At 39.0% G+C, this 27,377-nt stretch overlaps 1 protein-coding gene across 3 annotated transcripts in view; it reads left to right on the forward strand.

Annotated features, from left to right (window-relative positions):
• Positions 1 to 81: 81 nt before the first annotated feature.
• The window catches only part of LOC109040763 (methyltransferase-like protein 22), a 29,177-nt gene continuing 1,881 nt past the window's right edge, over positions 82 to 27,377 (forward strand). For 2 of the 3 annotated variants that reach the window (XR_011899914.1, XM_072300727.1), the window contains exons 1-5: positions 82 to 543; positions 23,341 to 23,469; positions 26,009 to 26,197; positions 26,417 to 26,584; positions 27,255 to 27,348. Coding sequence is in view for 2 of the 3 variants with exons in the window: in XM_072300727.1 (XP_072156828.1) it covers positions 468 to 543; positions 23,341 to 23,469; positions 26,009 to 26,197; positions 26,417 to 26,584; positions 27,255 to 27,348 (656 nt within the window). In the remaining variant the exon portion in view is untranslated. The remainder of the gene's footprint in view (positions 544 to 23,340; positions 23,470 to 26,008; positions 26,198 to 26,416; positions 26,585 to 27,254; positions 27,349 to 27,377) is intronic. The other variant, XM_072300728.1, reaches the window with a different exon arrangement.

Raw genomic sequence — 27,377 nt, forward strand, 5'->3', positions numbered from 1 at the left:
TTCAAATTTCATCCATCTTTGTCCAAATACATTGTACTGCCAACCTAGGAATAAAAATTCGCCGGCTTTTTGACAGCACTGCGATATCAGTGAATTTTCGGTTTATTGGCTAGTACTAACCTGTAAAGTTGTAAACATAGCCTCAAAATCCGAAATTTGAAAAAGTGATAAAGGGAAAAATTGACTAGTGATGGTTCTTTTTAATAATTATGGTATTGTTTGAACGCAATTGATCTTTTATTGTCATTTTTTCACATCGCCTTTGCACTAATGATTTTACCGTATGCATAAGTTTATCCAGTTACCGCCGAAAATGTGTTCTATTTCGTGTGAAGTTGATCCCAGACAGTGTGTCAAGTTCATAGCCTTCACCTAATTCTCTGAAGGTTCTGGTGATATTTTTATAAAAAGAATCTCGGAATTATAATCCATTCTTCAGTTCTATTTTGCGTGCTTCCTCGGCAAAGATGTCCAATAAACTTGAAGTTCAATCTGAAATTTTCCGTGAAAATACGAATAGCACATCCGTTTCCTCCAACACTTGTAAGTAAAGCACCTGTCTTCTTTCATCTCTTATCGTGATCAACATGAGTTTTCAATATCTATTTAAGTAAACTGTAACCTTACATTAAACTCCTACTTTGGCTTCGAGAATGAGCAGCTGCAAGTGGAAATAATTGTGAATGAATACCCTCAATCCGGTCAAGAAGCTGCATGTGCCATAGCAGTGCCCCTTGAATTTTGGGACCTCATAACTATACAAATATTTGACGGAGTTACTTTCGATGAAAGACATGACTTCTAGCTGACACATATTTTTTAATATCCTAGGAAATATGTACAAACGTCTCAAAATTAGATTGGCCTGCTGTGGGGTGCTCAATTTTTTTGCTGAGGAGTGAGTTAAATTCTTTCTTCCTCATGATATCCAAATATCTTGATGACTACATTTTGGGTATTAGGATTTGTGCTTTAGCAATGCCATAGAATTAGGTATATGAAACATTTGAAAGATGCTTACTTGGTTTCTATTTTAGTATAAGTTTTGGTGGACATATTGTTGCAAAGTATGAGATTAGAACTTCTGTAGAGAAACAGCTTCACAAAGAAGAATTCAAAATGTCATGTACCTAGTATCGACAGTACGGTATGACATCAAATGCAGGTTTGAAAGGTCCATGGTCAGCTGTGACTGTTACCTCCGTGTATGGCATGGCTCCTCCAAACTTGCATAAATCCATGTCACCAACAGTGAATTGTGGAGTTAATGAAAGTTCTAACTTTTTTTATCCATAATTCCACCTATATCTGGCAATTTCTTGGAGAAGCAGTCCCCCTGTTTTTCCATAACCTGTCCCTATCTTTGCAGGAAGTTCGAAAATTAAGTTTGAACTGTTTCCTGCAGTCTTTCGCTGTCAAAATCCTTCAGCATTTTCTGTATAAAGGGTTGCCGGTGGTCTGGAAAATCAGGAAATTTTTGACAAATCTACTGATCACCAAAACATCACTGATCTTCCTACCATTTACCTTTTCTGGTCTTTTGTAAGACTTGCCTTCTTTTAAACAACTACTGAATGCCTTTTTCCATAATTTAATCCTCAAACAAGGAAATTTTGTTGAAAGTTTAGCATATTTTTTTCAAGTCAACACAAAAGTCAGCATTCTTTTTAAAAAAAAAAAAAAAAATATGAAAGAAAAAAAAACGTAACATTTTTTTTGAAGGTCAGAAAAAGTCAGAAAAATTCGTCAGGGAATTGGAAAATTTTTGATACGGAAATACCAAAAAAAGTCAGGGGAAAGTCAGGGAATTTGAAGATGAAGAATTTACGGCAACCCTAGCATATCTTTAAAAAAGAAGCTATCTTTTGCACCAGTGAGATCTGCGTAATTATTTGGCTGATTCTCACGTATTTTTTTTTTTTTTTAGTTTGACGATGCGTCTGAGAATTTTCTAAATTTGATCAGATTCGAGCCTTTGAAATTTCCCGATTTTTTAAAGAAATAAGGAAGGTTATGTATACGTGCAGGGGCTGCACTCTGGTTTTCTCTTTGTTGCTTTGTGCTCCAGCACTCTCGGCTCCCACCTCTGTTGTCGTCAAAATCATAAATATTTCTTGGATCACCTTCCGATATTTTTGAGAGACTCGTAAAATCCACTTGCGGCTTCATTGAGTGGTTCACATTGTTGACCAATCCTTTTTTCAGGCAGGGATTCCTCGGGCTTGGCCGTTCAAATTTTTAGTGAATATGTCTGAGGCTTGCTCGAAAATACAAATTCCTCAGAAAAGATAAACTTCAGAAAGAAACATTTACTTGCGTTTTGTAGGCGCCGTACAAGTGTGCTCGAAATTTTTCTGGAGTGACCATGAAACAAATTCGCCACATTCCTTATGCTTCAATCAGAGAAGGTGGGGACGCAGCCCACATTTTAGGAGGACAACGTCGTAATGCATGTAAATAATGTATTTCTCGGCAAATTGACAAAGTCGCGATGAAATTATAATGATTTACTTAATCGGTGCAATAGGCAACACTGGGCTAAAATTTTAAGATATAAGAGAATCCATCAAATCCTCAATTAGTATGCGGCGGACACTAAACGAATTTCACTATGACGCCTGGATGCAACTATTCGGGCCCCATGGATGCCCGTGTTGCATACGCACGGAATTGAGGGCGTTTTTTCTGTCCAGGCACTTACCACTTCATTTGCAGCACGGCGCTAACAACGGCGGGCTCTACCGCGGGGATCCAAAATGGCAGAGCGCTTTCAATTCGTCCTTAATAGTAAGATCTCCTAGACACGAGTGGTTGCATGCAGGCGTAGGATATGAATATGTTCTGTGCTTTAATTTTGATATCGCAATGTGCTGAGTATGAATCGTAGAGCAGCATTTCATCAAATACATCTCTTGGGAGATGTCTTCGAAATACAGGGTGTTTCAGACCACCCGTACCAGGCCTTTTTCTCGGTTGGTATAGGTCGTACGAAGTCGGAGACCGCGGGGTTGAATAGGGAATTGACCCCAAGGAATCCGAATTTCGTGGTCCCGAAACCCCCCCACCTCCCCTTGGGGGGTAAAGGGGGGGTTACGATGCTAAAAGTCACGGTTCCCGACCGAATTGCGGATAGATCGCATCAGAATTGAAAAGCACGGATAATTTCACGTGGAATTGACCCCTAAAAATCCAAAATCGGACCATCCAAGACCCAAAAATGACCCCCTAAAGAGGGGGACAGTACCCCCCTCCATAATTTCTCTTTGGTCTCAAAATTGACGTAAATTCTCCAGAAAAAGACGGTTTCCCAGGTAATCGACCGCGAGAAATCCAAATTTCATGGTCCCGAAGCTCCTCTAGCTCCCCTTGGGGTTAAACGGGGGGGCCCAATTTTAAAAATCGGGGCTCCTTTCCGAATCGCAAATTGATTGCATCCAAATTGAGGAGCAGAACACATTTACATCTTAAGTGACTCCTAAGAGTTCTAATTGACCCCCCTGAACGGCAGAAAGTAACCCCTGAGGAAGGGAGCTTCGCTCCCCTCAAAAATTTCTCAGAATTCCTCTTTGGTCGCAAAATTGACGTCGAATCTCCAGAAAAAGACGGTTTCCTATGTAATCGACCCCGAAGAGCTCAGGGAACATGAAATTTAGAGTCCTCGGGGTCGATTACATGGGAAACCGTCTTTTTCTGGAGATTCGACGTCAATTTTGCGACCAAAGAGGAATCCTGAGAAATTTTTGGCGGGGCCGAAGCCCCCTTCCTCAGGGGTTACTTTCTGCCGTTCAGGGGGGTCAATTAGAACTCTTAGGAGTCACTTAAGATGTAAATGTGTTCTGCTCCTCAATTTGGATGCAATCAATTTGCGATTCGGAAAGGAGCCCCGATTTTTAAAATTGGGCCCCCCCGTTTAACCCCCAAGGGGAGCTAGAGGAGCTTCGGGACCATGAAATTTGGATTTCTCGCGGTCGATTACCTGAGAAACCGTCTTTTTCTGGAGAATTTACGTCAATTTTGAGACCAAAGAGAAATTATGGAGGGGGGTACTGTCCCCCTCTTTAGGGGGTCATTTTTGGGCCTTGGATGGTCCGATTTTGGATTTTTAGGGGTCAATTCCACGTGAAATTTTCCGTGCTTTTCAATTCTGATGCGATCTATCCGCAATTCGGTCGGGAACCGTGACTTTTAGCATCGTAACCCCCCCTTTACCCCCCAAGGGGAGGTGGGGGGGTTTCGGGACCACGAAATTCGGATTCCTTGGGGTCAATTCCCTATTCAACCCCGCGGTCTCCGACTTCGTACGACCTATACCAACCGAGAAAAAGGCCTGGTACGGGTGGTCTGAAACACCCTGTATAAATGAAAAGTTTAAGGCACTCTAGCCTTTCAAGGAGCCTTTCAAAGAGGTTGCACACAGGGCCGGATTTTCCTATTTGCCGCCCATGGGCCGCCTGTATTTTGCCGCCCCCTTCTTATTCGTTTTGAAACATCAATAAAAACCATCAATTGAACGTGCCTGGGGAAGGGGTGCATAAGACGCGTTTACTCGTGTTGGACACATTTTTTGGGAAAGCCCTGTCAACACTACTAGCAAAAGCTCACGGAATTTTGTGCGAAAGTTAAGTTTCGTGAATCTATCTCTGTGTCGACAAGGCCTTCCATTCATAAGATATGAACGAAAAAATTATAAAAGAACGAACATAAGTGTGGTTTAACGATTTTAACTTCCGTCGCCGCGCCGCGCAGACCGCACTGTTGTTGGCGCAATGCGTGAAGTATTCCAACAGTCTTGTAGGCGCTACGCGTTTCACGTCGACCGCTGCTGACCTCACTGTGTTTGACGCAATGCGTAAAGTATTCATGCAGTCTTGCAGGTGCTAATATGTGTTATATGCCGACCGCCGCGCCGAGGGCTTCTCCATTTCATCGCAAATCCTAGTCATCATTCCTCTCTAAGTCGCGCCGTTCCAGGCCAAATTGCGTGTTTGGTTTCTCTCTTAACTCGACTAATTATAGGTGCTGTCTCTTGCATCACCGAAAGACTACAAAATTATAACTTTCTACACTCTCAGGAATGAGAGATTTTGTCGCATTTTCTCATTGGTAATTTTTTTTCTAAATCCGATTTTTTTTTATACCTAGGTACATTTAAAACAATTGCAAAATTGGCCGCCCTGTAGATTTGCCGCCATGGGCCGCGGCCCATGTGGCCACCCCCTTAATCCGGCCCTGGTTGCACATGAAATTTTCAACTAAAACTGCAAGTGTTGAAGTCAATTTCTTCGCGAATGTTCATGATAAATTTTATGGGGTGTTTTCTAAAGCAAATTGCATGAGAACATCAATAAAACCACTTTCAAAACCTCTACGTTCCATATTGTCATCGATACGAGCTTTTAATGTTTCTACATTTTGTCCAACTCCTCTCATTGACTCGCTCCACTGAGCGAAAGCTGAGCTCAGCTGAAGTTTATCGTTTGCTCTGTTCAAAAGTTATGGCGGTCGGTACGTTAGGCCTTTGACCGTGACCCCTCCCCACCCCCCACCCTCGCGGCTCCTGAAGGGCTAGACGGGAAAGCACACCGGATTTAGGTCCCTGCGATGATCCTTCATGATTCCTGGAAATATGGATGTTGAATCTCGTGCGGCCATTTCATTTGGGATCATGAAACGATACTAAATGCCTGGAAATGGGAAACGAAGGGACGGAGGCTACAAACAAACAAAATGCCTGGGATGTTTTGGGGGTTTTCAACCCCCTCCTCGAAATTTTTCTGTTTCCTGGCGCTGGAAGAGGAAGGGGGCTGAAATAACCCTGAAACTTCCCAGGCATTCCGTTTGTATTTAGCCTCCGTTTCCCATCTCCTCGCATTTTCTTTCGTTAAATTAATCGGGCTATGTTTGTGTATCAGTCTTAATCATTAAATTAAATTGCGCATAAAACTCGGAAAATTTTTGAAGAAGAAAAAATATTCCCAAGTTTTTCTTGGCAACGTCTCAAGGCTCTTACTGCATACTCTCTCGGCACGGTAATATTAACAGATGATTTAAATGTGGATAAGTTTTGACCACTTTAGATTCGTAATTTCCAAATATAGGCAGGTCAGTTCCTCCGAAGAATGACCGTAGTCGTCTCTTAAAGTTGCCACCCTCTCGCCTTTCCTGTCACTGCGCTTGTCACCTCCCCCACACCCTTCCGACTCCATCCCCCGTAGGAACCCTGCTAAAAATTGGCAGTAGAATCTGTGCCCCAAAATACCATAGACCTACAGCCGGCTGTATTTCCAATAGCTTCTATAGCCGCCGGCTACACAATTTCTTATAGCCTTTTATAGCCTTTTATAGCCGATATGGCGATTGAGCAACAGCCAGGCGATAAAGTGTATGATAAACGTTACTAATTACGGATGCTAGGACTTGGTGAGTTTTTGGAATACTGCTCTCTTTTTGGGCCGTAGTTTCTTGATTTATTTTGCGAGGAAAGCTCCGTACTTTTGATGGATGCCTGCAATTACTAATATATTAGAGCGCCTTCAGTTTCGTATGATACTGTGCAATACCTCTGGTGTGAAATAGTTGCTTCAAGCGCCGTGGCAGGCGGGCAGCCAGCGCGAAACGCGCATTGGCGCCTACAAACCTAACAGGGATACTTCACGCGTTGCGCGATTCGTGAAGTATCCCTGTTAGGTTTGTAGGCGCCAGTGCGTCGCCGCTCCGCTTTGTGTTAGGCTCTAATATTTATTCTGGCGGAGTCAGCGTTATTCAACTTATGATTTTGAAATGTTTGCACATCCTGTATGGATTATTCTCATTTTAATTGATGATAAAAAAACATGTACTAAAGGAAAATATAATGTGTGTCTTGTAAATATAAAGATGTTTCCGTATCAAACTTAATGATTTCCAAAGCGCACTGATTTCTACACAATTTCTTATAGCCTTTTATAATCGATGGCGAAAAAGCAACAGCCAGGCGATAAAGTATAAAGCCCGGCGATAGGAACTATAGCCCGGCTGCATAATTTTTTATCGCTGCGTATAGCCCGGCCGTATGATTTTCTCCGCATTCTACAGCCAGCTATATGATTTTCTGTAGCCTTCTTTAGCCGGCTATAAGAATTCCTATGGTATTTTGAAACGCAGCTCTTATCGCCAATTTTTACCAGGGAAAGTTGTTTTATTACTCGGCTATGAGGGGAGGATCTCTTTTAAGTGGACCAAATTTTGCTATTAGGACCTATAATTTCTGGCTCAGTTTAGAATTAACGCTCGTAACATTAGTTTCCCAATGCTCATCGGTGTTTTTACGAATGAGCCAGATATTGTAGTTCTATGTTGCAAAATGCAGTCCAATTCATCTGTTAAAATGTCTCTTCAAAACAAAACAAAAGGTAGGAAAATCTGATGGCCTTTTTCATGTCAAAATATTTATTTTTCAGTGTTTTGACGACAGAATGTGGTTGATATTATTCTGTTTTTAGTACCTAACCACGTTGCCTCAGTTCATTTTTGTAGCAAGAGCTGAGAGTGTGCACTGAATATCAATTGTAGCCTCATACCCACTTACATGTCGGATTTCAAGCAGCTTTCCTCATGGGGATTCCCTGCTTTTTTCCTCGTAGCCAACCTATGTCTGGATCTCCCACTTTTTTTTTTCTCGTGACTAGTCAATCTATTCAGATCTATGTCTAACGCACAGAGACACCGAAATCCATCAGTATTTGCGAGGAAGAAAACGACTGGCCAGAAATCCGAACGGATTTTTTTTTAACTACTAACAAATATGGTTTACTTATTTCGTGCTTTTGCCAAATCTTGCTACGGCGCAAAGGAGTGTTGTCGTAGGGTGGCCCTTATTTTGGACTTTTTGGAATTTAATGAGCAGCACCCCCTAGATTGGTTCTATTTGATGTAAAAACACTGTAAAAAAAAATTTGAGGCCTTTACGTCAAGGGTAAATGGTGCCGAAAACAGGGGAAAGATGCAGCGCGTAAAACTGAAGAAGCGTATTTTTACGCTTTTCGCCGATTTGACTGCCGTTTTTAAGGGAGTTGTAGATGCTCAACACCCATTATTGATGGTGTTTCTAACACAACTTTTTGCGTAGATTAAGTATATTTTAACAGATTTGGCCTCAGGTAATTACCTACCCCCCTTACGGTAGGCTAAAGTGGCCCCAAAACGTCATTTAAGCTCCCGAAATCGCTTTTTTCCGAAGTTCGGCGCTTGTTACGGGCAAATGCAAAGGCTTCAAGAACTATAATTTTCTTGTATGTGGTACAACTTATTCCGTAGATTAAGTATATTGTTGTCGGTTGTACGGCATCAACAAATGACAGCTTATCTACATAACTTGTTTCGTAATTTACAATCAAGTTTTCTATTTTACCGAAGAATCAAGCAACTTAATGCCTCGGAACTTTTCCCTAGATATTGTAAAGAATATACTCTTAAAATTTTAAGGCGTTATGTCGCTTAAGTTTTATTGCAAAAAATATAACATGAAGAAAAATTGGGTATTGCTCAATGTGTTTCGGCTGATTTTCAAAATTCAGGCATGACTTCACCAATTTATTTCTTATCGTCCCCTCACCTCACCTCATGATTATGGCTTTTTTGTTTTCAACGCTGTCAATAATCTCTGCATTTGCTAAAATTTGCAGCAGTCACGCAACGAGGAATCGAGGATGCCAAGAGTTAGCACCAAAAGTCATAATCCATAAATGTTTTACACGTTGTGTAATTTCCTTTAATTTTTTATAATTATTTTATCAGAAAATTAAGCAACATACCGTTTTAAAACCATCCATCTTTGAATTTTTGAGAAGTTTCTGAAGATTCGGAAATATCGAAAATAGTCGAAGGCATTTCGGAAGCAACTAGTGGTTAACACCGCCGGTGGAGGGGGGGGGGGGAGAGAAAATGCTGGGAAACGAGGAAATTAAAATGTTATACTTGAAAATTGTTGACGAATTGTCCGGAATATTGTTAATAATACCTAGTTAATTCGGAGAGTAATTTTTTAAATTCACGTAAAAGCGTTTTTAAAATTTTGTCACAAGTACCGTAGGAAAGTTCGTGAATATCGTTTCAAATGTTTTTGAAAATGATGCCATCATGAATGAGTTTATAATCATTCATGTGATAATATTATTATCGAGGAAATCATAACAATGGTGCCAACATCTTCAAAATGCTGCTACATCGCAGGGTGGCGATCCTCTTAAAAAAATAATAAATACCCGAACGGACACGCACTTAATAATCAGTGCTGCCATTTCCCGGGATTAATTCCAACTTATAGTACTTTTCAAATAATTGGAATCCTCGAAATTCCTAAAGCGGAATTTTCACGAAATTTCGGGGTTAATCGTAATTTGGCCGATTTTTTTTTAAAATCAAATTAGACGATCTTCGAAACTATTTCGAAATTTTTTTCCGGAATTTTTCTCGGAACTTTAAGAAATCGGAATTCATTCCGGGACCCTTGGAATCTTCGGTAAAATAAAATGACAGCACTGTTAATAATAACATAACTTGTTGTCAGATTGCAGACACTTCTTGAAATCATTAACCGATCCATAGTGCAGAGAGTCTTGAAGGCTGTCCAGTCCTCCAGTTCTAAAAAAAAGTTTAACTCATACATGTAAAGCGGGGTATAGTGTGTACGAGCTATCTTTCAAAAATAACACAGAAAGTGAAAGCCTCGATCTTCGTGCTCAGCTGTAAGCACATACATCAGCCCCTCGGCGGCGGCGGCGCTAACACTAGGCATTATAAGCTTCCGTAAACCCACTGACTATTTTTAGGAAAATCCCACCACTTTTTGCCTATGAGTCAGATGTCCATGTGCTGACATATTCTTGCCTAGCCCAGACGCGTAAGACATGTATTCAGCGTTTAACGAATATACTGGAACAAATAGATGAAAAAAATTTGTTTCAAATTCAAGAAAATTGTTTTATTTGATTTAAAGAGAATCTTCTCATGCGCAAAATGTTTTCTTTGTATCAAGGGCACATTTTTTCTCTTATTTAAAACACGAATGTATTTTAACCATTGTTTATAGTATACGAAGAAAATTAATATCATCGTTGTTTTAAACTCGCCATCATGGCTGAAATTAAAAAGTGCGTGTCTCCAATTGCGACGTTGCAGTCCTGAGCTCTGTTTTTTTAAAGAAAATGAAATTAACAATAGATTTTCTTGAAATATCCTTTGAATTTTCTTCACTCAATGAAAAATCTTTACAGAAAATTTTAGAAAAATATTCGGAACTTTCTTATTCTTCTCCTCCTCCTTTTCCATCTTCTTCATCTTATTATTATTCTTCTTCTTTTTTCATTTTTTTATCCTTATTTCATTCTCAAACACGATCGGATAAAACCACCGAAAATGTATGAAAGTGCTCAGAAATCATTCTTTAAATGTATTGATTGGATGATACTTTCGTAGCTCAGGAATCATGAAGCAAAAAATTATTTCAGCCTTATACGTTTCTCGGAAAATCTCGTGCGTGTTTCTACTCCGGTTCATTTTTAAGGCTTTGAGAAGGATAGGAATCTAAAATGATGCAGAATCGCATTTATTGTTGATGGCTCGGCGAAAAAGGAATCCATAGATCACACGATTTTTTACATTGTTGCGCGTGAACAATTTTTTAACGGATTCCAGGGAATGAAGTAAAACGAAATTCACTCTCCTCCCTTTTTTCTGTAACTGTGAGTGTAGTAACATCTGCGTGACAGACGGTAAAAAAAAGAAGAAAAAAATATCACTCAAACCTAGCGTAAAACGCAGAGAGTGCTTTTACATACTTTTCAACCGGCAATTTTTTTATTCGTGGTACATATATGGTTCACGCGAATTGCTTTTTTCTGGTGTAGCACTCTGCACTATATGTAGGTTTAAGCGTATATTTTAATTGAAATTGCCATTTTCCAAAACGCCTGATGTGGCAATCGCTGATATTGAACTTCGAAAAATTTTACATAGTTGTAGAGTTGATGTCGAGGAATGTGTCGTGCAAAGAAATTTTGAACAACTTTGTAATAATGACTGCAATAAGGCAACACTTTTATTCGGATGATACTGATCCGTGGAATTTTTCGGTCCAAAAGCTAAAAAATGACGGAACGCTTGATACTTGTATTTTTCTCATTCAAACATACTGTTGGTCAACAACAAGTTTAATGAAACGTTTCGAATCCCCTATTTGTGAGGCTGAAAGATGGATCGAGTTTATCAACCAGGAATTTTGTCGAAATTTTTCAAATATCTTTTTTGTTTCTTTCACGCCAGAAAGCTCCTATATATTAGCAGGAGTTTCGATGACCTTGAAATTGATTACTGATCCCTCGAATTGATATCCGCTACTGTCATTTCCATCCGGGGTGCTAACTCTTGCACATCGTCATCAGTACCTTTTCGCTTAAGCTTGAATTTTTAATTTTGGAAATTTTGCTCAAAGGTCAGCGATAATTAGTTATTTCAAACTTGCATTATTTCTGAAGTGGATGTTTTGTCTAGACGTATAACGGGAATAGTCAAGAATTACAATGGAAAACTTGAAGCTGCGAACATAGATGATTTTTTGCTATACATAATATCTTGTACCCCTACAATATAAGACACTGGCAATTCTTGAAAGTTGGCAACACTATTTTTTCCTCCATTTTCAGTGTATGTAAAACAATCGATTCTAGGTGAAACAGGCTGCCTCACCTAGATTCAATATATTCAATGGATATAAATGGAGTATCAACAGTGCTGCCACCTTGCTGCAATCGCCACTGTATAAAAGGATAATTTGGGTACGACACAGGGGGCAATTTCCTCCCCTTTTCTCACTCAAATTGTGTTGAGTCGGGTCGATTTCAGTCCATTCTAAGGTATTTTAGGAGATTTTTTGAAGTTATGACCTCCTCTCCTCTCTCAAGAAACGTCTCTTCCGGAAAACTTTCGCCCCCCCCCCTCCCTTCCAAGGTTGCGATTTTACAGCTTTGGAATGGTGTCACGTCCCTTCGTTTGGAAAATAACGGAATGTTCAACAATAATTTTTGACTTGTATGCCGGGATCACTCACGATCGCACTTGTGCAAACCGGAACGTTATGGTTGTTCCTCGTTCATATTTTTGGTTTTTCATCGCTCCTCGTTGATAAGTTTTGTGACTCCCGATCGACGGCGCACAGTGGATCGAGTCCATCAGAGACGTCGGACATGAAATTTTTGACTAAAACTTCAAATTTTGCCGTTTATTTCTTCTCAATTTTAAATTTCAAGGGGTGGTTTTCGAGGAAAATTCTGCGAGGAAATCAATGGAACCACTTTTAGAACCTCAAATTTTTGTATAATCGGAGTCATAAGCGCGTTTAAAGTTTCTAAATTTTGTCCGACCTCGCCTATTGACTCGAACCACTGTGCGGCGAAGCTCATGCGGCAAACGCACGAATCTCTCTCGAATGCATGGCGTTACATTGGACGTATTTATGCTAAAAGAAACTATGCGCATGGGGTTTGCGTGTAACATAGTTCCTTTTAACATAAAAACGTCCGTTTGACTTTGAGTGCACTTAAAATCCATCTGATCGTTTATCGCTCTTGCTGTCAGGCAAGCTGAAGTCAGAATGTCTAGCAATCCAGAAAATCGGAAACACCGGTAATTGGACATTTTTTTTGGCATCAGGAAAAACTCTGACAAAAATCGTGGAGTTTACGACAAAAAATTATTGATCATGGATTTTTTATCTTGGAAACCGTTAACCTTTAACTTTCACATTCGGAGGAAAGCGAAATTTTGCAAAACGCCGGTGAAAATTGATAAATTCTTGGTAGCTTAATATTTTCAGCACCAGATTTTCTTAGTTCAGTCATAAATATTTTAGGTGTTTTTCCATAGCTGTGTTGTCAAGAAGTAGATCCAAGTATTTGGAAGTTGAAAACATATCGTTTCTAACCAATCGGTGACCAGAAAACTCTCGCTTTCTCTCCCAAAAAATCATTGAATTATTGCCAATTTTTTCCAGTTAGAAATGATTGACAATCTTGATATTGTTCAAATTATGATTGTAAAAATTTGGGGAATATCATAGTATTTGTTTTCTTAAAATTGTCAATAACCCGATTAGGCCTAAGTGTCTATATTAAGAACCAGTGTGTATATTAAACGATGTGGACCCAGCACCATTTCTCCACCTTGTTATATTAAGAACCTTCCATAATATATGTATTTGTGAGGGAAGAGGGGGGGGGGGGCTAGGACTATCGGACAAACCCGTTTAAATGAGGTTGGGAGGACTTGCAAGAGAGAATTCCCCGCAATGGAGGGAGGGGCATAAATTTAAAGAAAAAAGATGACGTAATTTATGGATGGCCTATCCTATGGCCTCGGCCTTCACGTTTTGCAATCAATGAAATCCAACAAAAGCAAGGAGAAAGATGCGTAAACTTAAAAGTTTATAAGATAAAACAGGGAATTATCAAGGAATCCCATGTCAAATAATTCGGAATTTTTCCTCCCGCTCTTCCTTCAGCTCTGCCTATTTTTTAAGTTTTCATGACGGTGGAAACAAATATTTTGAAAAATTGTAATTTTTCATCGCCTCTTTCTCAACCAAAAAAAAAATATTTTTGTAAGATCAATTCCATTTTTTTTTTTTTTTTTTTTTTTTTTTTTTTTTTTTTTTTTTTGTCAACAAAAGATGTATTATTTTTGAAGTGCCAATTCCAGATCTAGAAGTCGAGGTTTTCAACCTCCTATTATACATAACAGTTGATCGCTGATTAAAAGGGTTGGAACATTTTTTTCATTTCGGCCGAGGAAAAGCAAGGGATTTATTTATCCTCCCCAAACCTGCAGACACCAAATCGGCGGCAGAAATTTTAGGGTACCTCTTTTCAACGAATTAAAAATGTAGGCTTAATTTTTGAAAAGCTGCACCAGAGATGCGTCTTCAGCCCCGCAGAAAAAATTAATCGAGTGAAATTCTAAAACTTGCAACAACTGCTCCGGACCACTTTCTCTCCTGACGCATACGGATTTCACGCCGACGCGAGGTCCGATGAGAGATCAGTGAGTCAAGGGTATGCACGAGGGCGTTGCCACTACGAAACACGTGTCAATGATCCGAGCAGAAATGTTCTCAAAACATAGCCGCGGAAAAAATATCGAGAATAATGTCGGGATTTGAAGCATTCTGAGCAAGGAAGGAGGCCGCTCATACAATACGAAACGCAAAAATTCGAATCTTTTTACCCCATGCCTAAAGAAACATATGAAAAAGAAGGTATCACGGTAAAATTAAATAAAAAAAATAGTGCGCGCAACTTAACTTTATTGAAAACGTGCAAGACCAGCAATTTGAAACGGATAAAACTCATTTCATTTCTATTTTTTCAAGCTTGCAAGAAAGGATGGACATATTTTTGTAAGTAGTCGGAAACTCAAAGAATAACCAACGTGCAAAATTGTGGACTATGTGACCAATAGGTCGTATGTACAGGAGTGGTAAATCTAATGCAAGCCTTGCGAGCGCTATGAATACTTGATTCACAATTTTCCACCGCTTTTCGCCGAACAATGGGTCGGAGATAGTGACCGAAGGCAAGTATCACGTACTACGTTTCCTCATCAAAAATTTGAGGAGAAAACGGCCGCGCGACGATTAAGACCGACAATTTGAAATTCGACGCTCCACAACAAAAATTTACGTGATGCGGCATACCAATACCGTTGATTAAAACGATGACGCAATTTTTTGTATTCCTCTCTTCACCTTAAGCGATTTCAAAAATAACTGCCATCGTTGTTTCCTGTTTCATAGAGAAAATTCTTGACAACCGGAAAACCAAAAAATTATGAATTAGACTTTGCGGCAAAAATATCAGTAACACAGGAACCTTCAGGGTAAACCACGAAAACGCACGGGAATCCAACAATTTCACAGTGGGTAGTGGTAGTGGCGTTACTAATCTTTGCTCCTGTTTTACTCACCTAAAAAAAACCAACCCAGATTCTTTCTTCAAATTTTCTTTGAATTTTCCTTGTTTATTATAGCAGATAATAGCATTGGCAGATGAAAATATATTTTGGCAAATTTCTTATTGAAAAAGTTTAACACTCAAATATTTCTTTTTTTTTCTTTTTTTCTTTTTTTTCTTTTTTTCCTTTTTTTCTTTTTTTCTTTTTTTTCTTTTTTTTCTTTTTATCTCTTTTTTTTTTTTTTCTCTTTTTTCTCTTTTTTCTCTTTTTTCTCTTTTTTTCTTTTTTTTCTTTTTTTTCTTTGTTTTCTTTTTTTTCTTTTTTTTCTTTTTTTTCTTTTTTCCCCTTTTTTCCTTTTTTTTCTTTTTTTCCTTTTTTTTCCTTTCTTTTTTCTTTTTTTTTTTTTTTTCCATTTCTCCCAACTTATGCCATCAAAGTGAGGTTATGAACTATGTATGATTTGGCTGCAGGTGCTTAGACACAAAGCCATAAAACGACAGAAAAAAAAAAAAAAAAAACTATGTATGATCCCCATCCAAGACGACGTGTCATCCCGCACATCCATTAAAACGAAGCAGTCACATCGTGCGTTAACGCTCGTGACTTTTCGCACTGAGGTCTTGAATGACACGACACGGCGAATTCGAATATCGTGGAGATATGATGCATTCTGGGTGGCATTTGAAACATAGAATATAAGTAATGATTCTCTTTTTTTTAACCCATGTGAACTGGGTGTTCAACCGCGAATTTCTCGAAAGCGAAAAACCGGAGGAAAAAAAAATTCTAGTATCCAATGGTCCAGATAATTTTACATCTGATGCAGATGGTGCTATGCGTAAGTGGAACTCCAATTGCCTTCAAAGTCCTGAAAAATGTCAGACCCTCTGAACCCACAGAAATGCTCCTTTAATATTCCGATATTTTTAAGGCCGTGGATGATTTCAGTGCTATAAATTAAGGGGAGGGTCAGCTATTTTTTGTGCGATTTAGTACACGTAAAGGATCGGCGTCAAAATGCAGAAAGAAATTATATTCCCGATAATTAGTGTTGCTGTAGCTCCGAAAGGGGGCTCTTTTAGAACATTTTTTATAAGAAAATAGTATTATTTTGACGTGTGGCAAACGCTCCCGCAGTCAAGCTGTCTAGTGCCCCAGGGCATTCTGTATCCTCTGAAAGAAAAAACTCGGAAAATTAAGGGGAAAATTTTTCATCTGGAAATTCTGGGAAAAGAGGAAAATGTGAGTAAAAAGTTCGGCTTTTTCCTTTTTTGATGGATTTCAAGCCCATAACTTTCGGTATGCTGCCTTTTTTTCAAAATTGTTGACACCGAGCTCGACACACAAAAAAAGCGCACTGCTGTACGGACTGTACGCCTACCGTGGTTGTCAAAATTCAGACGACCTGCTCTAAAAAGTTACACGTGTACATTACCAATGTCACTCGTCCATGTAAGTTTGTCACTAACATAGGTTCACTGACTTCCACCCAGAGACAAAGGGAGACCCTCCATCGATATCTAGGCAATGGTGGATGCTTTTACTTTTGGGACTCCAACATTCAACTGTTGACGTCGGTATGTATGTTGAACAGCGTGATTGGTATTTCGATGCGCAAAAACAAATCGAAGTTCGACAAACTTGTTTGGCCCCTAAAGTCACTCGGATCTCATCATCCACCCAGTGGGTAGGTCAGTAGCCGAAAAAAGGGTGATCGCTGATGCTCCCTTAGAATTGTCCACAAATATGATTGAATCTCCGAAAGAAAAAGTTTCCACCTGTCGCAGAGACAGTGGACGGTCTCTCTTTGTCTCGGCTTCTACATATGTTGCCGTGCTCAGGAAGAACGCCGCATGAACATTCGAGAGTTGCCAAATTTCTTCCGATAAAATGTTTATTTTTGAGGAACGCTATGAATAATTTTCTTTTAAATTTTCAGGAACTTTTGGTGAAATTGTGAACAAAATCCTCTTGAAAATTGGAAGGAAAATTTCCACAAGTTTTCTAGGAAATTCGTGTTTTATCAAAGGAAATTTGGCAATGCCTGAAGGTTCATACGACGTTTTTCCTTAGCACGGCAGTATGCCCGCGGCATAGCTACCTGCACAAGTGATTTCATTGGTAAATGGTAACCTAGAGATATAACTTTCTGGATCCGGAGCAGGTCATCTGAATTATGACGACTGCGCTACGTGAGAGGCAGTGCGCTTTTTTGCATGTAGTGTCCCATTAACAAATAGTCAACCCTTTAACATAAAGGCGTATCTCAATTTCCAGGCCAGCCCTGATCCCCATATGACTCTCACTGACCCTGTGCCTTCCAGGTCTCATGTGAAAATAGAGATACGCCCTTTTGTCGGAGTAGCGACGAAATGAGTATTCCATTTCCCCCTATCATAAATGCCGTGAAACTTTCGAAAACCCCGCAAATTTTCTGCACTTATGGTTTCTTCTAGTTGCCATGAAAAAATGGGATTCCCTGATTTTCTTGGACAGAAAACATTCGCCGAAGGAAAGAAATATTAGGAGCCAACCAATTTTCTTCGATTATTCTCCGAAGAGTTTTTATGAGAGTAAAATTATTCAGAGAGAAGTGGAAGAATTCTTGTTCCTTTGCTGTATGATAATCCCGTTCCGAACGTGATTTTTCAATGGGCCTGTTGCAAACTTTTGCTAGAGCAGAATGAAGAATTGTTTCTTATAGATAATGCCTCAAAAATCACGATGAGCGCATCGGCAAAGTCTGAAATGCACTCATAAATTCACAATCTGCGTAAGAAAATTGCGTTATTTTGAGCTTCCCGCTTCAAAAACGATACCACTGCACAGGTGAACATTTTGTTAGAGGAGTCGCTCCATCGTTGGCAATATTCATCATGGCCGACGCTTGCGCAGTTCCTCGCGTAATTCGAGGAGAGTTCAAGGTCAATTAAGGCGGGCGAGGAAAATATGAACGTAAACACGCCGATTGTTATGTGGTTTAATCCTGTTCAGGTGTTATCTCGTCCCATTACACGTGTTTTGGCGGACTGGCGTCGACCATGATGAGTATTGCCGCCAATGGAACGACTCCTCTAACAAAATGTTCACCTGTACCGTAGTATCGTTTTCGAAGCGGGAAGCTCAAAAAACCGCAAATTTCTTACGCAGATTGTGAAGTTATGAGTGAATTTCAGACTTTGCCGATGCGCTCATCGTGATTTTTAGGGCATTATCTGTAAGAAACAACTCTTAGTTTTGCTCTAGCAAAAGTTTGCAACAGGCCCATTTTTATTTGACCAGGGGGCTATGCCTCACTTGATAGTGCTTCGCGCCCCCCATAGCGCTTCGCGCCTCAAGCGTTATTCTCATGATTTTATATTTCATTACTTGATTCGGGGTAGTTTTTGCGAATCCGTAAAGAGGCATCGAACTTTTTGAAATTTTTTGCACCTAATATTCGGTGGATGTCGTTTCGATCTATATGAATCGATAGATAAATAGATAAAGAAGAACATGAATTGATCGACAGTGACTTAATTGACGCGCGTGAATCGCTCGAATTTTTGCTTATCGTTGGTCGAATCGGTGTCACTCGAGTCGGTGTCAATCGATTCACGTTTTGTTTGTTTTTTTTTGGTTTGTTTGTTTGTTTTTTTTGACCATTCATGCCGATCGAAATGAAACTCATCTTAATATCTCCGTTTAGTAGTTTTCTAAAAATTGGAGGGAGGGGGATTTACTCTCCCCAAGTCAAGGATCATTTCGAAATCTTGATCTTGGCAATATTCGATCAATTCTCGACCTGATGTACAAAATCCGAACGTAGAGATGCTTTTATTTTCAAGCCTCTGCAGCCGCACTTTGTTGGCTCGTACCTTTAGTCATCAGTGGTTGCCATCCAATAGGAATACGAATACACTTTTGCAAGCTTTTGCGAGTGGAAAATTCCGCTCGTGAATCGGTGACGTCTTTTGCATGTCTAGCTCATTGCTCGCGTGTGCACGTTTTTGGAAAAAAAGGGGTGAAAAAAATGTAAAATTGTTTAAAACTTTCTGCAGGTGGAGGGACTCAGGTTTATCAGACTCGTTTCCACGAGCCAGCTTACAGCTGAAACTAGTACCGACTAGTTTTCAATGTAATTTTTGTTTTTATGTTTAGTGATATTTTCCAGAATTACAAATTATTTTTCAAGGTGAAAATAAAGGCAAATCATAATCTTAAATAATCATCGTTCCAATAAATCAACAAGCAATTACCAATGTCCATGTTGCTGATCGAAAGGTCATCAAAAAATAATTTTAATCGGGACTGTACCTGAAAAAATGTATAGTCATTTTCAGGGCCGGATTAAGGGGGTGGCCACGTGGGCCGCGGCCCATGGCGGCAAATCTATAGGGGGCGGCAAATTTTGCAATTTTTTTAAATGCAGGTATGAATAAATCGTATTCAGAAAAAACAATTACACACGAGAGAAGGCGACATTATCTCTCATTTCCTGAGAGTATAATAATTTCTAATTTTGTCGTCTTTCAGAGATACAAGAGACAGCACCTTTAATTATTCAAGTTAAGAGAGAAACCAAATAGTTAAAACACGCAATTTGGCCCGGAACGGCGTCACTTAGAGAGAAATGATGAAAAGGACTTGAGATGAAACGGAGAAGCCCTCGGCCCGGCGATCGGCATGTAACACATATTAGCGCCTACAAGACTGCACGATTACTTCATGCATTGCATCAAACGGAGTGCGGTTATTGCGGTCAGCGTAAAACGGATAGCGCCTACAAGACTGCGTGAATACTTCACGCATTGCGTCAATCACAGTGCGTTCAGCAGCGGTCGGCGTGAAACTCGCAGCGCCTACAAGACTGTCGGAATACTTCATGCATTGCGCCAAACACGCTGCGGTCAGCGCGGCGCGGCGGCGGAAGTTAAAATCATTAATCCACATTCATGTTTGTTCTTTCATAATTTTTTCGTTCATTTCTAATGAATGGAAGGCCTGCCTTGTCCACGCAGAGATAGGTTTACGAAACTTAACTGTACTCTATGTTCGCAAAAAATGTGTCCAACACGGGTAAACGCGTCTTATGCACCCCTCCCCCGCTGGCACGTTCATTTGATGGTTTTTATTGATGTTTCAAAACGAATGAGAAGGGGGCGGCAAGTAGGTAAATCCGGCCCTGGTCATTTTTTCCTCACTTGCTCAAAAATATCCCGATTTCTCTTTCGACTGAAAAGAAGTTCAAAATTGATTGCTCGATAGAGTGCATTAGAATAGAAAACAATATTTTCCGATTTTAAACAGATTTATGGGTTTGGTTTTGGAATAGGGGCAATTGTTCAATCGCTATGAACAGAGCACTGTTACTGAATTGAGAGTTTACAGGCATCTCATCTAATTAAAGAATTACTTCCCTTTTCCGATAACCTTCTGCTCCAGAAGCTAATCGTTATTTCATGTGTGACGAAAGGCACGCAATCAGATAGTGCGCTTTAATATGAATAAAATATGAACAGGTTACAAAGTAATTAGGAATAAATGTAAGATTCTTTCGATGCTGAAAAAAAGAGTTTTCAATATTATCTCGTTTAATTAATGGTCGCTTAGGGGAAAAAGGAACCCAGTCCAAGTAAAGTCATGATTGAGTTATTGACAACAGAGCATAGAGGAGTGTTCTACAATTATCTTGACATAAGAGCACTCAAAAATTCCAAATCACAACAAAGGTTCTAGTGATTTGAAGTTTGCAACTTTAAAAAAAATTATTTTCGGAAAGGAATAAGTGTTAAAAATTCTACTCTGTCATGTTCTGATTACAAAATGCTGGATTACAATGTAACTTGACGTTATTTATTGGCACAGGAATGAACTAAACAGTTCACAGATCTTTAGGGAACTTGAGAGTTTTTTGTTGAAATCTCAAAATCCGATACCTATTATTACCCCGATCGGACGTAAATTATGAATCAGGTAAAGGTTTAAAACCTTTAAAAAGCCTTAAAGCTATTCTACCTTTTTAACCTTTAAAAAGGTAGAATTTCCAATAGTTTCAAAATCGACCCTATTATTATCTCGTACAATTTCAATAAAAGCATCAGCCCAAAAAATATCAACATTGAATAGACAAAATGAAAGGTTAAATCCATCAAGTGCCTCGAAAAAACCTTTAATTTCTGCGAAATTCAGATGTACCTAGCATTCAAGCCTTCTACCCACGCACACGCTGTGCGGCTCACTCGGCTCAGCAATGGATCTGCGAGTCAGAGACTGTAATATTTGAAACTATGTAGTTTATGAAATGTACCTACAGTCGAGTAACCTCTCGTTTTATGCTTTGTCAAGGGGAAAATTGCGGAGTCTGCATTTCAAAGGAGATGCACTCCTCCAAGTTCTAGGTTCTAGATGAAATACATACACTCGCATCAGATTCGCTCACATGTCCCTTGTTGGATGTATGGAAACTCGTCAACAGCATTCAAAAACTAGCCCCAACTGCGGTTTGAAAGCGGACCTTGGCGGATCCAGCGAATTAGCAACATTGTCTTTTCTCCATTTAAACCTATAGAAAAGTATCGATTCTTGAAGGGGCCAGGTGCTCCGAAAAGAGTCGATTATTTAGCATAGGTTTAGGTTAGATGGAGGAAATCCGGTGTTGCCATATGGCTGGATCCGCCTTATAGCGGAGCTCCCTCATGAAGCTTTCCAACATCCCTGATTAATCCGTACCAGTGTTACATGCAGAGTGGCTGAAAATTTACCAAAGTCAATGGAATACCGTACAAGATGCCAACAATCACTACACTTTTTCTAAGAACTACAACTTTGTAGTTGAAGGGATAAAAGCCAAGGAGGCTGAACAACTTAGCAACGTTGCGAAGTTAGATTTTAAAATCTATTCATTCGCTGGGGAACGGCTACAATAAATTTCCGTGAATTTGTTTTGTGATTCTGACATACCACCGTCAATGAATGAAAAAATAAGTGATCAAGTGAAACTTGGAAACATCGCAATGCAGTCAAGCCCCTTAGGCTCTAAGTCCTACACCTTCACTTCGAAAATTTCAGAGGGTTCAATTTACGGCACAAGGAACAATCAGAATACAATTTTTAGGTGCAATTTCAGCCGTATAATTTTTCCAGTGTTTCCATTCTTTTGAATCTTATTTGGCTTAAGAAGGCTCACTGTATAAAATGTGATTTTCTTCTAATTTCGTGCTTTTTCCTGGTTCTGATTTTAAACAGCCTAAACGAGCGCAGAATTTCTCTTAAAAACTCTGATTGTCGAAGCGAAGATAAACCGTAATCAAGCCCGATAAAATCCAGGAAGAAATCAAAACAAAAAATAGAATTGTCGAAACAATCTTCAAATTAGCTAAACCGATTATTCTCCAATTAACATCAGTTCTGCTTTCAAAACTTCGGCAAACAAAGTGAAAAAAGTATTACTCTTTCTACCGACGATCATTAAGAGCATTTTGATAAAGCTTTTCTCCATCCGTTCATCTGAATCCTGGACGTATTGGGCCCTCAAAAGGACATAGAAAATTCTGTTATCGACGCACAGATGCGATTCGTTCTCCCTCAGAATTTTGCGTAAAATGAACGGCACAACTTGAATGGTCATAAATTTTACCTTGTGACGTAACTGACTTAGCACAGCTGTGTTCGGACACAGATGCGCCCCTAAGCCCTGACACTGACTGTCCGAACCTTCTCCAACTTATTTTCATTCCAGAAATAATGCCAACCCAAAAATACCCATTTAACCGACATCAGTAATGGGCTCCACGGGCACGGGGGCCTGCCAAGTATTACGTATAAGTTGCTTAAGGGGGCTTGAGCTCGTCTTACAGGGTTTTTTAAGGGGGGCGGGGGGTTCTAACCTAGTCTTAAGTAAGCTACTTTTCTTTTTAAAAGAAGAATGAAATTTTTAAATCAAAATTTTTAAAAACAGCTTTTTTTCAGCCTCTCTCCGTTGATTTCTAAAAAAAACTTAAAAGGGGAACGTAATTAATGAGAGAGGGGGAGCAGTGGCAACTTTGCAAGTTGGAAATATCGATTTTAGATGAAGGAGCTGCCTCACCAAAGATCGATTATTTTACATATATTAAAATGGATGAACAACAACTATTCATTCATTTAAATTCATTGAAAATATCGATTTTAGATGAGGTGAGCTGCTTCACCAAGGATCGATTATTTTACATACATTTAAATGGACGAACAACAGAGTTGTCAACTTTCGCGAATCGCCTCTGAGTGGGAGTGCGGTTGTCTGGCGAGAATCAAAAAGTCGGAAAAAATGCCGTGCATGATACATGGACTTATTTTTCAATAAATTTCACCTTGTTTTTTCTGATTTTTCTGTTCCAGTAGTTACAACCAGTTTCAATTTCAAATATCCACCTGATTTCCCGTACATATCCGGGAAAGAAGCGGAAGTTGACGAGGATGGGGACCTCCTTGTGTGTCGTCGGCCCGTACAAGGCGTCATAAAAATAGGTGCGTAATCAATTTCTCGGATGCTCTATCATGGCGCTTTTTTACAAGGCTGCCATTCTAAAATTTTGAACGAATTAGACAAGCTATGCTGATTTTTTTGCTGCAATTTGGCAGCTACGCGCAAACGCTGAATCTTGTGTATCCTTTTTTCTATTTTTTACATGTTTGCCTGCATAGATTCTACAACGTTGCTGATCGTGCGTTCCCAGATTTCCTCTATTTTATTGCGTGTAATTTCATTGAATTGCCTAATTACATGTTCCGTCGTTTCTAGTGGAGCTAAAATAAAACTAGACTAATTAAGGATACTTGCCTAAATTAAGAAAAAAACTTTCGCAAGGAAAAGAGGAAGGAATATAAATACTGACAGTCATTGAAAAGCAAGACACAACATAGACTTCATACCTAAACATCGAGTAAGTTGTAACAGTGTTGGAGAAGAATATGGACTCCTAGAAAAAAGAAAAAAAAACTTTTTTTCATGAGTAAATTGAAGATTTTTGTATATTTTAAGAACTACATATTTAAAAAACAGAAGAAACCGCGTATGTTTCTTGATCGCGCAGTGTCCAAATTTCCGCCATTATATATCTCATATTCTCAAGGGAATATTTTCCAACATTTTTATAATACAGTTTTAAATAGTATTCTTGAAGGGCTTAAAAACACGTCACAAGAAACACGTGTAAAAACGAACATCGGACATCCCTCAAAAATTTAAAATTAGGTAAGGGAGTTTAAATGTCCAAAGCTGAGATCCGTGTTTTTCTTGATTTGCCATCGATGTTTAACATGTCTTAAAGCAGCCCTTAAATTCAAAACCAAAGTCATACGTGAAGACTTCATTTAAAGCATTCAATGTCAGTTTCCCTTTAATTTTTTTTTCTCAATTAATTCGTCGAAATCGCTCCTCTCTCTCTCACCTCATCTAAACTCTCGCGCTAATTATTCAGTTTTAAAAAGAAAAATTGAACACTTTTTGACACCTCCCGTCTCCGAATTCAAAATGTTTCTTCGCAATCTCTCTCGAACTTTCCGTCGCTTTTGCCATAGGAACAACTGTGACTAATTTTATTGGCGCGTCTTCTCTTCACTCTCTAGAATGAAAAGGAAAAAAAGTGTAAAAAATAGACAATTTTGCCCCCAAAAATTCGGTATCAACTCTTCCTGTATAGGTATGGTATGAGTCTCAAGCTATTCGATTCCATGTGACTAGTTCACTGGGTTCGACCAGCAGAATGTATGCCGCCAATATGATGCCATCCTGTTATTGAGGCTCTATTTACACATGTCAGTTATTGTGCCGCAGCTTTATTTTTTGAATTATGGTCGCGTGAATGGATACCAACATCAATGAAATCCTTTTTATTCTTACCAATACTGCATCATTCGAACCGTGGCCTGTCGAAGAAATGTGACCCAATTCAGGGCCAGGCAAATCGGGAAAAGGCGGCTAGGAGTGGAAATTTGAGTTACGGAGAAACCTCAGCCCGTGTCTAAAGCAAAGAGGACTTGAGTTAAGAAGCAGGAAAAATTTTATCATCACCGATGGAAACAGCTTCAGCCAAAAGTAACTTTTCATTTTGTGTTCGATCAAGTTTACGTGTGACGTGATTTGTGGAAAGGGTCCCTGCGTAATTTGAACCCGAACAAGAGGGTGAAAATGAAGCATGTTGATTATGAGAATAAAACCGGGGAAGAGACGATCGATGGAGAAAAAAAATGCAACTTGATTGCATAGCTTCAAAATCTGCTCTTCTTTTCTTTAATTATTTTTAAAAACCCGGGGGGGGGGGGGGGGGTAAAAAACTAATAACTTTCTGATGCAGGAAATTTTCATGGAATATTCTTTCACTGTAGTTGGGGAAAATGATGGAAAATTTCATGAGCGGAAACTGGTTGGTCTTCCTTCATTCTATCAAAATATGGCAGAAATTTTGCAACGTAGGAAACGTGTATACTTGGAATTGGACGGGTTTTATCAGATCCAGCCTAACTGCATTTCATGTTGCCTAATTTCCTCGCGATTTGTATTTTTTTTTACAGGAAACCGAACAAAATAACGCCCCAAAATAATGTGCGTTTCCACATGCTCATATAAAAACTATACTCACAACATTTCAAATCAACTTTTCTTTTGAAAAAATGAAACATCAAAGAAAGAAAATTAGGCAACGTCCAGTGTGTCCTACTATCTACTATTCATATTTTACTCGCGGGCGATTTTTTTGGATCATCGGTGTTCGAAGCGCCTTCATTTATGTTGAACGCAATTTCACTTACAGAACTATCAGAAAAAAGTTTCGAATTCGCCTTGTTTCATTTATTTTAATTTAATTTAAAGAACTAATGTAGCAAAGAAAGAAACAGGATAGGTAAAGAGAAAATATATTAATATATAATTTGTACATTCCCTTTTCTAAACGATTATTCTAACATTCGCTTTAGTGTTTTGCCTTCCTCACTGATTCGACTGTAATGTTTAGCTCTCAATCAAGGTGGCTTTTGATCTGATGTAAGTATCTGATCTGTGTTTCAGAACATAGTCTCAGCACTCCTTTGGCAACAGTTGGCTTGCAAGTATGGCGAGGTGCTCTACTTTTAGCAGACTTTATTCTACACCATGGAATGAAGACATTCTTGGACAAAAACGTCTTAGAAGTTGGAGCCGGGATGGGATTAACAAGCATTGTAGCATCGATTTTTGCAAAACGAGTAGTTGCAACAGGTTAGTATTTTTCTTTTTAGAATGGACGCATTTATGCTGAAAGGAGCTGTGTGGGTAGGATTTGCATTCAGCATTGCTCTTTTCAGCATACATACTTCCAAATGATGCTCGAGAGAGAAAGAGTGGGATCAAACTGCTAATTTTGTCTACAAAATGATGATTTCATTGTGCTTTCTTTAAATTGATGTTCTATCCAAATTTCTTCTCTTTTTTTCACAGATGTAGATATTGGTGGTATCTTGGCGCTGTTGAAGAAAAATTTTGATGCCAACAAAGCTCTTGCAAAATCATGCATTCAAATTTTTCCATTAAATTTTTATGAAAGAAATTGGAACTTTGAGCTTGAGAAAGCAATAAAGGAATGCAATATTATCCTAGCTGCTGATGGTAAGTCCCTTTTCTTGATTTTCATTATGCGTGTAGGCTCCCCTCCCCCGTAATAATTGTATGAGACATTTTGTGTAAATAAGCAGTTTCTGCCACCTGTTCGCAAAGGAGGATCTCTATAGGCTTGGTGGGGTCGCTACCACTCCTTGTAATATTAGTAAAGCAAAGCTGTTTCAAAATTCAATTCAGACTTGACTCTTCAATTTAGGTTTCCTCTGTACCAAGCCTATGGAAGAAAATAGGAATAGATTTAAAAATCTGAATCCAGACATAGGAAAAATATCAAGCTGAAGTTAAAAAGAGTGGCTACAAATAGTTGTTCTGAACATCTAAGAATCATTAACTCAACAAAATTGATTTTTGTCAATAAGTCTCAATAACATTAGAACTAATATTTTTAATGGTGTACAATATTTAAAAAAAATCTCGTTTGAACACTGTAGGTATCCCCTTTTCTGAACAGCATCAGCCACTATTTTCAATCAAAAAGGCATCAGTAGTTGTTTACTCGTAAACATAGTCATCACAAATTTCTCACATGCATCAGCAGAACCAGTTTTCTTCAAAGTTTGTAAGATGGCTGCGTAACTACAGGCACAACTCTTAATTCTGTTGTTAAATCGAAGTTTGGATTTCTCCCTCTCTAACCTAATGTTTTCTTCTTTTTCAGTAATCTATGATAATGATGTTACAGAAGAGTTTGTAAAATCAATCGAAAAAATGCTTTCCACTCCCAAAATACTTTACATCTGCTTGGAAAGGAGGTGAGTATTATTTAAATGTTCAAAATTGT

This window comes from Bemisia tabaci, chromosome 5 (genome assembly GCF_918797505.1).
Source record: "Bemisia tabaci chromosome 5, PGI_BMITA_v3".
Taxonomy (NCBI): Eukaryota; Metazoa; Arthropoda; class Insecta; order Hemiptera; family Aleyrodidae; genus Bemisia; species Bemisia tabaci.